This window comes from Bos indicus, chromosome 10, assembly GCF_029378745.1.
Source record: "Bos indicus isolate NIAB-ARS_2022 breed Sahiwal x Tharparkar chromosome 10, NIAB-ARS_B.indTharparkar_mat_pri_1.0, whole genome shotgun sequence".
NCBI classification, from domain to species: domain Eukaryota; kingdom Metazoa; phylum Chordata; class Mammalia; order Artiodactyla; family Bovidae; genus Bos; species Bos indicus.
This window is the reverse complement of record NC_091769.1, coordinates 7,059,114-7,075,007: the sequence shown is the minus strand read 5'-3', so window position 1 is coordinate 7,075,007 and position 15,894 is coordinate 7,059,114. Positions and strand designations below refer to the sequence as shown.

General features: G+C 42.4%; 1 protein-coding gene across 1 annotated transcript in view; it reads right to left on the bottom strand.

Moving 5' to 3' along the window:
* ANKDD1B (ankyrin repeat and death domain containing 1B) overlaps positions 1–15,894 on the bottom strand; it is a 73,880-nt gene that overhangs the window by 51,828 nt on the left and 6,158 nt on the right. The window contains 4 exon segments of the mRNA XM_070796807.1: positions 4,198–4,302; positions 4,400–4,498; positions 9,202–9,300; positions 11,736–11,839. Coding sequence (XP_070652908.1) covers positions 4,198–4,302; positions 4,400–4,498; positions 9,202–9,300; positions 11,736–11,839 — 407 coding nt within the window.

Here is a 15,894-nt window from a genome sequence, read left to right as displayed (position 1 = left end):
GGGCTGGCAGGCTGGCGTTCACACGCCGCACCGAGCGGAGACCCGGGTTTCAGATGTTTTGTGTATGTCTGAGTTTGATTTCTGTTACAGACTTTGCTGTTAAGTTGAAAAAGAAAAAAAAATAGCAAGTGACTGGCACAAAATTCATGACCGTGGTTCCTCCCTTCGGTGGGTTGAGGGTTTTCAAAGTTTGACAGTTTCCTTTTTCTTTCTTTTTTTTTTTTTTTTGGGGGGGCAGCACAGAGGCTGCTGGCTGCTCCGCGCTTCTGCGAGTCTCAGTGGTCTCCTTACAAAGACTAGTTTCCTTTTTCTTGAACTGCGTGGTGGGCGCACAGGTGTTTTGTCTGTCTGTACCGTGCACCTCCAAGATGTACACTCTGGAATATTCTGCCGTTTGAGAAAAATTCATAGCCGTGTCCTGTTTAAAATTGGAGCTTTGGCTATTCCCAGGGGGTCCAGTGGTTTGGGCTCTAGCTTTCAGTCCCTGCTGGTTCCTTTTCTGGTAGGGGACCTAAGATCCTCAAACTGCGCAGGCCAAAAAAAAAAAAAAAATGGCGCGGGAGCCTGGTGGGCTGCCGTCTATGGGGTCGCACAGAATCAGACACGACTGAAGCGACTTAGCAGCAGCAGGGTTATTTGACAAGTTACCAAGTTGAGTAAAAGTTTCACAAACAGCCCAAAGTCCAACCTGCTATGAGGAATTCGCAGCTGAATTCAGCAAAAGGGGAAAGCAGTGGGTCCCTACATAACTGGATATTTGAGAGAGAAAGAGAACATTCAGCAGAAAGTGCTGGAAGAGCAGTGCGTTGCTTCTGAAGTCATGGAACTGCTGTGAATGGGAGCCGCTGGGTCAGTTCTCCCCAGACGAGAGGCAACAGGTTTGATGAAATCTTGGTGGGGCCTTTCTGCCTAGTTAGAAGAGAAACACTTGAGCTTCCCTGGTGGCTCAGATGGTAAAGCGTCTGCCTGCAATGCGGGAGACCCGGGCTTGATCCCTGTGTTGGGAAGATCTCCTGGAGAAGGAAATGGCAACCCACTCCAGTATTCTTGCCTGGAGAATCCCATGGATGGAGGAGTCTAGTAGGCTATAGTCCACGAGGTCGCAAAGAGTCGGAAACGACTGAGCGACTTCACTTTCAAGGCTGTGAGGTGTGGCCCACAGGTCCACAGAAGAAGCTGTCTTCTCAGACCCTCATGCTCATTATCTCCAGCCTTCTCAACAAGGATGAGTTTCTTTGCGTTTGGACCTCTAGAGACTTCCTGTAAGATTCCTTTAAACCAATGGAAGGTCCTCTCTTTACACAGCTGGAACCAACCTCATGTTGTACCACCAGACTTTGTAAATATCCAGATACATGAGTGGCCTCTGAGGCCCTTCCCTTCAGTGTCCCTCCCTCTCCAAACTTTTTGGTCTGAGTATTATTTTTGATCACTGGGTGGAAGTTACACATAGAGTCCAAATATCTAGACTACTTAATGCTTAACTTCTCCTGGCTGCTCTAATCTCTCTCCTCTGGAGAGGCCACATATTTTTTAGAGCTACAGAGTTGGGAGAAACCTCAAAATATTTTCCGGTGCTTTCCATCTCTGCCATCCTACCCAATCTCTTCTGGGCCTACTTACATACATTTGATTAATAAAAACCTCCTCCCTGTTCTGCTTTCCTTGTGAGCTTTTGGAGTTCCCTCCAAGGCTAATGAGAAGAATTAGTAACTCTGGGCAGGTGTACAGGCTCTCAGTCACTTTCTGTGGATAAGAAACTGGGCAAGAAAGGCAGTTGTGAAGGTGGAGCAGTCTTTTCCATTCAGTGAATTTCATGAGCTCCACAGTACCTTTAAGCAAATACAAATGTGGTACCAACAATGAATTAGCGGACCCTGAGCTCTGGATCCCAGTTCCCACTGGCTTTGGCTAATATCCTTGACCCCACTCACAGATCTCAGAAAAAGGACAGACTGTCTCTCCCATGGATGAATCCAGGTTTCTTTAGGAATGGGACTCAGAGACTCCGCTCCCTAGATGACCCAGGGGACTCATGATTTGTTCATTCTGCATATGGTTCTCATTGCAGCTTCGTTTTAGGATCTTTCAGCTGAACACCTGGCTCTGCATAGTCGGGGTTCTTCAGCCTTTTCCCCAACAAATGGTCAGAGTTGGAGGGAGAGGAGTGGGACAGGGCAAACTTAGAGCCAGCTAAAGAGATAACAGACAGGAAGCCCAGCAGAAGCTGCAGAAGTGGGGAAGGCGCACCGTAAACCTGCTTTGGTCATTGAGCCCCCTCAACCTGTCTGATCTTCCCCACACACAGCTGTCTCCAGAGCCCACTGAAAAGGAAGACAGTCCTGTGTCTCTTACAAAACCAGCTGTGAACACACATCTGCTGATTTGAATGGAATTCAATCGTAGGCCACACTCCTAGTTAGCATGGATCAAACTGGAGTGTCTGACTTCTTCATCCTGACATTAAATGCTGTTTGATGATGGTTGTCAGTCTGAGGAAACAAGACACCCTATAATAATTGTTATAACAACTACCATTCAGTGAGCACTTACCATGGGCCAGGCTCTTTGCTGAGTGCTCTGTCATCATTAACTCATTTAAGCATCCCGGCAATGGCTACTTTGATGTTGCTACATGGGAATGGCTTAGGGTTGGTGTCGGATTGGAAAGGGGTGGGAGAATGGCTTGCCATTTGGCTCACAGGCAGAGGTATCTGTACATAAGACTGAGGAAGTATGAAAATCATTTACATCAAAGAATGGAGATATTGCTGATCGAAAGAGACATGGAGGTCAAGACGTCCCTCAAAATCCTGCCTTGGTGCCACTGTGAAATAGGTTTTATTCTCCCCATTGCCCAGAGGCAAGCACTGAGGACTTCAGCAGTTGCAGGACTTGCTCAACCCTCATATTTAATATACGCCCAGACCTCAGCCAAGTCTGTCTGCTCCAGGCTATAAAATGTATGGTTGCTCAGTCATACTTAGAGGAAGTAAAGAAAGGTATAGACTTCATTTGTCAAAAGTTTTTGTTATTATTTTTAAGATTGAGGTAAAAAAAATGTGAAAGTTTCCTAAAAGAGATGAAATAAAATGAATGTTACTGATTAACTTCTAGAGAGTCTTCAATGGAGAATGAAGTTCAACAGGCACAGTGAAGAGGAGGTCCCATTTGAAATCCAAATGCCCACCCCACAGAGGGCACTGCCTTGTGAGAAAGCCTGGAAAGGGCTGCTCCCTAGTGCATGGGCAGTGCCCACGGTCCTCTGAGAAGGGGGACAGTACAGCACGGTGGCTGGACTCACCAGAGCGGAATTCAAGCCTGGCTCTGCCACCTTCCAGTTTGGGGACCTCAGACCAGGTAGTTAGTGTCTCTGAGCCTTGACTTCCTCAAATATAAATAAAGATATTTCTTCATTATAGGATTACTATGGGGATTAACAGTTTAAGTCATTCAGCAATGATTTGTTAAGCATCCATATGTGCTGAGCTCTAGAGCTCTCACTGAAATAATGTGTGGACATAGCTTTCCTCTGGGCCAAGCACACTGATAAACATTCAATAAGTGGTGCGTAGTTGCTTCAGTCATGCCCAGCTCTGCGACCCCATGGACTCTATGCAGCCCACCAGGCTCCTCTGTCCATGGAGATTCTCCAGGCAAGAATACTGGAGTGGGTTGCCATGCCCTCCTCTAGGGGATCTTCCCGACCCAGGGCTCAAACCCCCACATTTCTTATGTCTCCTGCATTGTAGGCAGGTTCTTTACCACTAGAGCCACTGTAGCTGTTATTATTATTACCATACTTCTTATGAAAAGAAAAAAATAGAGACAAGTATGGTGCAATTGCTGTATACTCCATGGCTCATCACAGCACCGCCTTGGGTCAAGTACATTCCCAAAAGGCCAGGCATCACAGAGTAAGATACAGACACCCACACAGGGTGGATGCTGTCCATCCCATGGCCAGGATGAGGGAGTAGAGAGTGCTTCTTCATTACTTCCTGCCTTGCCCACATGCAGGGGCCAAGGCCACCACCAGCACCGATAACTGCCTTCTGCTCTGTGGTCTGCCAGAGTGCGGGAGGAGTCAGCTACAGGGCCGGGTCCATCTGCGCCGGCTGCTCTGGCAGTTCCAGCAGGGACAGGAAGACAGTGCAATTTAGTGGGGGTTATTTGAGACCCACAGTGATAACACACCTCGTCAGGCTGGTCCAGGTCCTCCAGGCCCAGATCTTGAATGAGGTGGTCCACGGTGCGCACGCCATTGCTCTGAGCTGCAGAGTGGAGGGCATTCACTCCATCCTAAAGAGAGCCAGGGGAGGGGAGTAATTACTCTGTAACCTTCCCCCTCCTGCACTGCGAGAGAGGGCTTATGTCCGGGTGTGATCCACACACCTACCTGCCTCTTGGCTCTCTGCTCCGCTCCAGCTCTAATCAACATGAGTATGCTCTCGAGACTTCCAGACCAGGCTGCACGGTGAAGTACTGTCAAGCCATGCTTCCTCAAGAAAAGGGAAGAAAGGAACCCATCACTTGAGCGAGCCACCACACTATCTCAACCAACAAAAGCCAGGTTAATACCTAACTGCTGAAGATCAAGAAATGAGAGAGCCCAGTATTCAGCAAAAGTGATATTTCAATTCTGTGGGGAAAATGAATACATTTAAAAGTAATACAGGTACAAGCGATTCATCATCTGGAAAAAAAAAACAAAATTAAATCCTGTATCATATCATACATACGCAAAAATCACACAAACAATATACATACTAGAAGAAAGTTTAGATTATAATGTACAGTGTTTTGATTCAAAAGTTATAGAAGGAACAAGTTGATAAATAAAGTCAGTAAACAAAAGATAGATTTTTTAAATGTAACTTAATACGGATACATGGTTACCTTCTATAATATATGAAGTATCCTTACAAATCAACAAGGACCAAAAAAAGTACTCTATTAAGATATTAGTGGAAATGAAACCATTTCAGTTTAAACAATCTGGCAATATCTATTAAAATTTTAAATACAACCAGCAATCCCACTCCTGGGACTCTATCCCGTGAAAATAAATTTCTGGACTTAATGTTACATACACAAGGTTATTAATTGCAACCCTTAAAACCGACAGCAAGATAAATAAATGTCCATCAATATGGGAGCACTGAACAAATCAGGAACAGTCACACCACATCATGTAGGCATTAAAAATAATTAATTAGGGCTATAACAGTTGGAGAAATTTCCATTAGGTAGCTATGAAATGTGGAAAATAAGATGCAGAGAAAATACAATACAATCCCATTTTTTATAAAACAAGCAATGACCGAAAAAACTCATATGTGCTTATGTATGTATCTATATCTATTGTAAGTGGGTAAGTAGGTGGAAAGCTAGCAATGTGGATATGATTTCATGAGCAAGAGGAAAAGTACAGAAATAAACACACAGATCCTACTTACTAAATGCAGTTACTGGAGAAGAGGAAGCTACGCAAAAAAAGGAAAACCAGAGAAGACTGAAGTTATAAAAAGAATTCTACTTATGTATAAATTATTTAAAATACACTCTCTGTATAAAATCATGTAAGTGTGTGTATACACATACACGTGCATAAGAGAGGCTGAGATTCTGCTCAAGACCTACTGACCCGCAGCGATGCTGGGGGACTCAGACTTGTGCACCAGAGGAGCAGGCAGACAAGTGTGAAAGGAACCAGCTAGCAGTTAACACTGGTTATCTCAGGGAGGTGGGAATGAAGGGTTGTGACTTGGGGAAAATCGAGACCTGAGCCCTAGGCTCCAAGTTAAAGAAGTCTACAGAGCAGACATTACGAGCATGATCTGTAGACTCAAACAAACTGACCTCAAACTCTGTCTCTACCACTTCCAAAGGTTGCAGTCTTGCTCAGCTTAGCTAACCCTAAGCCTCAGGATCCTTATCTGTAAGTTCATGTGTCTGCTTTTCTATTTCCTTTTATCTCTGTCAAAAAATCTATGAATAAGGTCTAAGGATCTAATGTATAACATGGTGACTCTAGTTGAGAAGACTTTTATACAAGTGAAATTTGCTAAGTGCCTAGAATTTACATGTTCTCACCAAAAAAAGAAAGGAGATGATGAGTGTGTTAATTATCTAGATGGGAGGAATCTTTTCACAATGTATACACACACTGGATCGTCACTATGTACATTTTAAATGTATCACAATTTCATTTTTCACCTATACCTCAACAAAGCTGAAAAAAATTCTTAAATAAATCTCTTTTAAAATGAAGGCAAACAACAATAAAAACAAGAAAACCCACAGGGTTTATAGGGGAAATGAGACAGGTACCCAACACTCCAAAACTCTGTCATTGATACATTTTCATTTTTTAAAAATATAGGACCCTGCTCTGGACTGAATGTTTGTGTCCCTCAATAACTCATATGTTAAGTCTAGTCTCCAGTGTGATGGATTTGAAAATCACGCCTTTGGGAGCTAACTAAGTCAGGAGAGTGGAGCCCTGATGAATGGGATTAGTGCCCTTATAAACAGACACAGAGCTTGACTCCTCACTCTGCTCTCCACTGAGAGTGAAGAAAACCAGAAATGGCTCTCATGAGACACTGGAAGTGCTACCGTCTTGATCTTGGACTCTGCAGTTTCCAGGTCTGTGAGAAACAAATGTTTGTTGTAGAAACCACCCAGCCTATGGTATATTTCTTACATCAGTCCAAACTAAGACCCTAATAAAAACAGTAGTACAATTGTACATTAAATGGTTAAGTATTTAATCCAATAAACATGGTACTACATTAAAAAAGTCATCTATAACTTCTGTAAATGTGCCTTCCAAAAAGTAAGCCTTCTCAGAACATCTTATTTGCCTCTTGTGATCAATTGTATTTGTAAACCTGGAAGACAGTTTGATAAATGTATAGCATACAAATCAGTAAACAAGGAATGAGGTTCTGTGGGGGCCTTCCATTTTGAAGTGTATAAGCCTTTAGCAGTAATTTGGGCTACCACTGAAACTGCATTATGTCTTCTCTTATTTTCAGTAAAGTTCAGGTATGGAAAAGCAAAAAAAAAAAAAAAAAAAAGAACACGCCCCAGATTACTGAGACATATGCTGGGAAATAAGCAGGGTGACAATGCACAGCCTTGACGGACTCCTTTTCCTATTTGGAACCAGTCTGTTGTTCCATGTCCAGTTCTAACTGTTGCTTCCTGACCTGCATATAGGTTTCTCAAGAGGCAGGTCAGGTGGTCTGGTATTCCCATCTCTTTCAGAATTTTCCACAGTTTGTGGTGATCCACACAGTCCAAGGCTTTGGCATAGTCAATAAAGCAGAAATAGATGTTTTTCTGGAACTTTCTTGCTTTTTTGATGATCCAACGGATGTTGGCAATTTGATCTCTGGTTCCTCTGCCTTTTCTAAATCCAGCTTGAACATCTAGAAGTTCATGGTTCACCTACTGTTGAAGCCTGACTTGAAGAATTTTGAGCATTACTTTACTAGAGTGTGAGATGAGTGCAATTGTGTGGTAGTTTAAGCACAAGCTGGAATCAAGATTGCTGGGAGAAATATCAATAACCTCAGACATGCAGATGACACCACCCTTATGTCAGAAAGCAAGGAAGAACTAAAGAGCCTCTTTATGAAAGTGAAAGAGGAGAGTGAAAAAGTTAGCCTAAAGCTCAACATTTTGAAAAGTAAGATCATGGCATCCGGTCCCATCACCTCGTGACAAATAGATGGGGACATAGTGGAAACAGTGGTTGACTTTATTTTGGGGGGCTCCAAAATCACTGCAGATGGTGATTGCAGCCATGAAATTAAAAGATGCTTGCTGCTTGGAAGAAAAGTTATGAGCAACCTAGACAGCATATTAAAAAGCAGAGACATTACTTTGCCAACAAAGGTTTGTCTAGTCAAGGCTATGGTTTTTTCAGTAGTCATGTACTGATGTGAGATTTGGATGATAAAGAAAGCTGAACGCCGAAGAATTGATGCTTTTGAACTGTAGTGTTGGAGAAGACTCTTGAGAGTCCCTTGGATTGAAAGGAGATCCAACCAGTCAATCCTAAAAGAAATCAGCCCTGAATATTCACTGGAAGGAATGATGTTGAGGCTGGAGCTCCAATATTTTGGCCACCTGATGTGAAGAACTGACTCACTGCAAAGATCCTCATGTTGGGAAAGATTGAAGGCAGGAGGAAAAGGGGATGACAGAGGATGAGATGGTTGGATGGCATCAGCAATTTGATGGACATGAGTTTGAGCAAGCTTCAGGGTTGGTGATGGACAGAGAGGCCTGGCATGCTGCCGTCCACAGGGTCACAAAGAATCAGACACAACTGAGCGACCGAACTGAACTGAAAGCAGCTTTGAGAGTAGATGTTTGTATTATCCTCTGAGCACCACCTGCCCTCCACCTGGGAGCCTTTGTCTACATCTGGAGTAAGAACTTCCATTTACCTCGTCGGCCTCTTCCCCAGACTTGGAGGTGCTGCCCACATTGAACCAGAGTCCTCACCTCTGGGTTATGCAACTGATCCTCTGGGCAACTATTTTATCCTTACAAATGCATGCTACTGGACATAAGGTCAACATGGGAAATAAGCAAAAGCCTAAGTCCTATTGGTAATGAAGAAACAGTTTTGTCACCAAATACAAAGAGCACATGACATGCATATTCTTTAAAGAGATCTTTCCAAAATGAATACTGTCAATGGAAACAGTTTGTGTGTATGTGGAGAAAAGATAACCCAAGTGACCAGATTTTCCCCTTACAATAGTTATGCTCTAATCTGAGTGCTGAAGAATTGATGCTTTTGAACTGTGGTGTTGGAGAAGACTCTTGAGAGTCCCTTGGACTGCAAGGAGATCCAACCAGTCCATCCTAAAGGAAATCAGTCCTGAATATTCATTGGAAGGACTGATGCTGAAGCTGAAACTCCAATACTTTGGCCACCCGATGCAAAGAGCTGACTCATTTGAAAAGACCCTGATGCTTGGAAAGATTGACGGCAGGAGGAGAAGGGGGCGAAATAGGATGAGATGGTTGGATGGCATCACCAACTCAATGGACATGACTTTGAGTAAACTCTTGGAGGCCTGGCGTGCTACAGTCCATGGGGTCACAAAGAGTCGGACATGACTGAGCAGCTGATCTGAACTGAACTGAATCCATTCTACCAAATGATGGGCTTACTTTATCAGCAATATCTACCCTGACCTTGTGATTAAGCAAGAAATCCACAGCAGATAAACGATTTGTCCCCACTGCAAAATGCAAGACTGTGAGGTTCATCTGAGGAAACATAATTTGTGTCTTCAGTCATCTGATTAGTATTTCGCCTTTTTAAGATTCCTGGTTCTTGAAATGGCCACAATTTTTTTTTAAACCAGGTGTTTGTGTTTTGATTATCTACTCTTTGCCTTCTCTTTAAAAGCAATGAGAACTGTATCCAGCATAATCTTACATTTCTCTACTATTAGATAACATCAGAGAATTTAGCAACCAACTGGAGTGCATACATCAATCTGAAATCCACTGCATAACCTATGACTGATTGTAACAATATAATAGATTTCAACTAGAGTGTAAAAGCTGTATTTTTCCTGTATGCAATCATTAATAATGGTAGGATGTATTGATAATGCATAACAAAAAATTTTCCCAGAAGTTCAGTCCATATGTGGCTCATTCCCCTGTAGTTTTTTGGACTGTAAATTGTATTGAATCAAACAAATCAAGAAAGAGAAAGAAAGAAACAAAAAGAAAGAAGGGAGGGAGAGAGGAAGGAAAGAAGGAAAGACACGTGCAGAAGAAAAAGCATGACTATCTTTTGCTGCAAAGAAAAGCCAACCTGGTGCCCCCAGGACATCTGGAGACAGTCTGATGTGCTTCAGACAAAGGATGTTGGGCTTGTAAGTAAAACACATGTCATATTCCCCACATTCTGGACATTGATTTTGCTTCCAAAGAATTTACTATCCTTTGCTTCTCATTAATAAATTATTGCAAAAATATGGCCATTGAGAACTGTTTAAACATCTGATTTCCTTAGTAGCTAAATCGGTGATAAACTAGGTTTGATAAAACATGAGTTACCCTTGCTATTGTTTGCAGTCTAGAGCTACATTCTAGTATGTCCAATTTGGGCTTAGAAACTCCCCTTTAACTTTATTTGTGAATAAGGATACAACCAAAATAGCATCCAAGGTAAGTCAGTAAAACCACTTCCATTTTTTTTTTTTCATCTTTGCCATCACTGATTTTAAAGAACTCTACAAGCAACCATGTCAGCAATCTGCTGTAAACAGGACTAAAAAAGATGTCACTAGAAACTATAATATAATTCACCAGCAGTTTATGATAACTTGCTACACTGGCTGTTAGTTTTAGTGTATTAAGTACTTTTATATAAAAGTATGGTTTAAAATATTAGAAAGTTCTATGGAAAAATTTTCAAAGGGTTATTGAAAGGTATATTGGAAGATCTATTTCCTGCTGTTTAGATAAATTATTATTGCTTTACTTATTCAACAGTTAATCTAGATATTACTTTCAAAGGCCCTTATTTCTTTTGCTCCCTTCCTTTCTTGTTTCCTTTCCTCTTTTTTGTTCCTAAAATTGTTCTGCTGCAAAAATTTGCCATTTTTCTACTCTTTCTAGGATGTCTATGTATAATGAACAGGATATTCACACATAACATATCAGACATGCACACAATATACACAGACAGACAAATGCCCTCACATACACCCATGCACAACTGCTAAGCATCCTTCCACTGCACACCTCAGCTTCTATGACTTACTGCCTGGAACAGATCCAGGTTTTGCGGAACGTGAAGTTTACACTTTTCAGGAGCCCTCTTTAAGGCCAGAGTCAGAAAGCTTAACTGATGGCAGTTTAAATTTCTTCCTTTTTCAGATTTTACAAAATCATATAGCAATGGAACACACTGCCAGAGCCCTCCACGTTCCTTGGAAGGAGTCTGTACAAGCAGGTCTCTTAAAGTTTACGCTTCATTTAGCATCCAACCCACCTCTGCCATCCCCACCTTGAACCACTCTCCACAAATCGTCCTAAACAACAGAGACAGCCTCCAGTCTGTTCACTCTGATGAACCCTGCCTTGTGGGGCTGTCAGGAAATCCACAAAACCAAGCAGTAAGCAATCCATTTTTCTGGCAGTGAGACTTCTCCCCTAAACCAGGCACGGAAGAACAAGTGAGAGCTGGGTCTCTGGAGAGGCCTCACTGCCCAACAGGCAGATGTATTATATTCCACAAGCAGTAAAAAGCAAACCCGTACTTTCCTTTGGATTTTACATTTGGAAGGCTCCAACCACAAAGCACATCACTGATGAGAAAACAGTGATGCACTGTATAGCAAAAGATGTTCTGCCTTTCCAGAATGTGTGAGGCCAAAGTGATCCACAGGCTGTGATCCAGAACCAAGTCCAGGCCCATAACCTCGACACCTGGCTACACTGCCCACCCATAGGCTTAGCACAGCTGCACATAAAGACCCTGGGCACGTCCCCTCAGATTAGAACAACGAAAACACCCAGAGCCTCTTCTACAGCTTGATTCCACTATCAGCTTAAACATTCTGGAATTGCCAACAAAAGAGCTCCCCCTCATCTCATTTAGCAGACTCGATTTTGTTTTTATTTCAGTTGCACTGTGTAAACCCACACTGCTACCACTTGTCACATCTGTGATTTCTACTCACATTGTTCACAGCACTAATAGTAACCTTCTTTTCAAACAGCTTCTCCATAAGATACAAATCATTGCTTTTAGCAGCATTCTGGAAGCTTCTCTCATTTGGCAGCTCTGAAAGCAAGCAAGCAAGCATGACTGTGGGAATCGAAGAGGGTTGAAGAGAAAGCAAACCTCATGTGGCAAACCTTGGGGCTAAAAACCTGAAACAACAGCCTTGAGCCTTTCACAGTCTGCTATTTTGGGTGTGGGAACTTTGCTTCAATATTTTATAAAGCTGTATTATCAAGATTCCACATTCTCCTCACACTGCAAGTGTTTTCACAGCCTTAAACATCTTCCTATCCCAAACAAAACATTATTCTCAAGGACCACCCTGAAGTCAGCAATGCAGAATATAGCTCTAGGAGGTTGGAGGGTGGCCACTGACTTCTCAAGGGGCGTTGTTTATAAAATGTTTGTACAAGATTAGGCAGGGAGGAGCCCAAATACTCTATACAAGCTTACAGAGATAAAATTGTTGTCGGCAGAACCCTGTGGGATGCCAGATCTGCAGAAACAAAACCATGAAACACAGCACATCATATAAATAGTCACGAATGAAGGTTAAAAGTGGTAAACATGTTTTATTTTCATTTACATGAAAGGAGATTTGACTTTTACTAGAAACATTAATATTACTGTACAGTACGAACATCACAGGTCACATGAAGTGAAGTGGCTCAGTCGTGTCCGACTCTTTGCGACCCCACGGACTGTAGCCTACCGGGCTCATCCGTCCATGGGATTTTCCAGGCAAGAATACTGGAGTGGGTTGCCATTTCCTTCTCCAGGGGAACTTCCTGACCCAGAACCCGGGTCTCCCGCATTGTAGGCAGACGCTTTACCGCCTGAGCCACAAGGGAAGCTTCTAGGTCCTGTATGTACAGGTCACATACATAATACATATTCAGATGGCAGGTTTTATTAAATAGCTTAGAGAAGACTCCAGGATTTACTGAGTTGTTTTTTGTTTGTTTGCTTCTTTGTTGATGTTTGTTGTTATTTTGGAATATAAAGGAGCTGAAAAGGGACTTCCCTGGCAGTCCAGTGGTTAAGACTTCCTGTTCCCACGGCAGGGGGCCCTCCCTGGTCAGGGAACTAGATCCCACATGCCACAATAAAGATCGAAGATCTTGCTTGCTACAACTAAGAGCTGGTGAAGCCAAAGAAATAAGTTTTTTTTTTTTTGTAAATCATAAAACTTTTAGAAGAAAACACAGGAGAAAAGCTTCATAAACTGGGATTAGGCAAAGAGTTCTGTCTTACACATGACTCCAACTGCATGACTGTAAACGAAAACAAAAGTGGACCTTAGAAAAATTTCAAACTTTGCTCTGTGAAAAATACTGTTAAGAGAATAAAAAAGACAACCTATAGACTGGGGGAACATATATGCAAATCACACATCTGACAAATGACTCAACAGTAAGAAAACAAAATCCAATTTAAAAATAGGGAAAGACTTCAATGGAACAAAGAGGAACCAAAGAGGATATATAGATGGCAATAAGCACATGAGAAGATGTTCAGCATCAGTATCTATTAGGGAAACATAACTTAAAACCACAAGGAGATACCAATATGCACCTGTTAGAATGGCTAAACTTTTAAAACACCAACAATACCAAATTTAAGTTCCTCTCTCAGGGCATCAAGGCCTTGCCTGAACTGGTTCTGTGTACCACACCAATATCATCCGCTCTCCCCTGCAATACCTAATATTCAAATAGTCTGCTCTTACTCCTCTTTCTTTTTCTTAAAATATTTATTTAACTGCACTTGGTCTTAATTGCTGCACGCAGGATCTTCCCTTGCAGGGCACAAAATCTCAGTACTAGTTGCAGAACACCAAGATGTTGGATCTTAGCTCCCCCACCAGGGATCGAACTCAGAATCTCCCACATTGTCAGGTGGAGTCTTAACCACCGGCCCACAGGGAAGTCCGCTTCCTCCTTTTTCAACAATAGATCAGTTTCACTCCTGCCTTGCATTTGCTATTCCTCTTAATTATAATGCTTTTCCCCCCAAACTTCCCATAGTTCAGTTCAGTCGCTCAGTCGTGTCAACCCCATGGACTGCAGCACACCAGGCCTTCCAGTCCCCCACCAACTCCCAGAGTTTACTCAAACTCATGTCCATCGAGTCGGTGATGCCATCCAACCATCTCATCCTCTGTCGTCCCCTTCTCCTCCCACCTTCAATCTTTCCCAGCATCAGGGTTTTTCAAATGAGTCAGCTCTTCACATCAGGTGGCCAACGTATCGGAGCTTCAGCTTCAGCATCAGTCCTCCAGTGAATATTCAGGACTCCTTTCCTTTAGGATGGACTGGTTGGATCTCCTTGCAGTCCAAAGGACTCTCAAGAGTCTCCTCCAACACCACAGTTCAAAAGCATCAATTCTTCAGCGCTCAGCTTTCTTTATAGTCCAACTCTCACATCCATACATGACTACTGGAAAAACCACAGCCTTGACTAGACAGACCTTTGTTGGCAAAGTAACATCTCTGCTTTTTAATATGCTGCCTAGGTTGGTTATAACTTTTCTTCCAAGGAGTGTCTTTTAATTTCATGGCTGCAATCACCATCTGCAGTGATTTTGGACCACCCAAAAATAAAATCAGCCTCTGTTTTCACTGTTTCAACGTCTATTTGCCATGAAGTGATGGGATCAGATGCCATGATCTTAGTTTTCTGAATGTTGAGTTTTAAGCCAACTTTTTCACTCTCCTCTTTCACTTTCATCAAGAGGCTCTTTAGTTCTTTTTCACCCTGCCATAGGGTGATGTCATCTGCATATCTCAGGTTATTGATATTTCTCCTGGCAATCTTGATTCCAGCTTGTGCTTCATCCAGCCCAGCATTTCACATGATGTACTCTGCGTATAAGTTAAATAAGCAGGGTGACAATATACAGCCTTGACGGACTCCTTCCCTATTTGGAACCAGTCTGTTGTTTCATGTCCAGTTCTAACTGTTGCTTCCTGACCTGCATACAGATTTCTCAAGAGGCAGCTCAGGTGGTCTGGTATTCCCATCTCTTTCAGAATTTTCCAGAGTTTGTTGTGGTCCACACAATCAAAGGCTTTGGCATAGTCAATAAAACAGAAATAGATGTTTTTCTGGAACTCTCTTGCTTTTTTGATGATCCAGCGGATGTTGGCAATTTGATCTCTGGTTCCTCTGCTTTTTCTAAATCCAGCTTGTACATCTGGAAGTTCACAGTTCACGTACTGCTGAAGCCTGGCTTGGAGAATTTTGACCACTACTTTCCTAGTGTGTGAGATGAGTGCAATTGTGCAATAGTTTGAGCATTCTTTGGCATTGCCTTTCTTTGGGATTGGAATGAAAACTGACCTTTTCCAGTCCTGTGGCCACTGCTGAGTTTTCCAAATTTGCTGGCATATTGAGTGCAGCACTTTCACAGCATCATCTTTTACGATTCGAAATAGCTCAGCTGGAATTCCATCACCTCCACTAGCTTTGTTCATAGTGATGCTTCCTAAGGCTCACTTGACTTCACATTCCAGGATGTCTGGCTCTAGGTTGGTGATCACACCATAGTGATTATCTGGGTCATGAAGATCTTTTTTGTACAGTTCTTCTGTGTATTCTTGCCACCTCTTCTTAATATCTTCTGCTTCTGTTAGGTCCATACCATTTCTGTTCTTTATTGTGTCCATCTTTGCATGAAATGTTCCCTTGGTATCTCTAATTTCCTTGAAGAGCTCTCTAGACTTTCCCATTCTATTGTTTTCCTCTATTTCTTTGCATTGATCGCTGAGGAAGGTCCCATGGTTGATTCCTTCCTATCATTCAGAGATTTGGCTCAAATATCCTGTCTGCCCTGATCACCACATCTCCTGTTCCCCTGTCACAATCACATCACTCTATTCCATAGTCTCCATAGCATTTACCACTACCTTAAAATATCTCATTCATTTATTTGCTTACTTATTTCATTATCTATCAACCCCTTACAACAAGAAATTGAGCTTGGGCCAGAATATGCTCTGTCTGTATCTCTACATCTAGAATGTTCATTTACATATTACTTTCTGCATCTTTATGCCGTGCTCTGTCTGCTTCTCTACATCTAAAATATGCATTTACATAGTACTTTCTTGAAA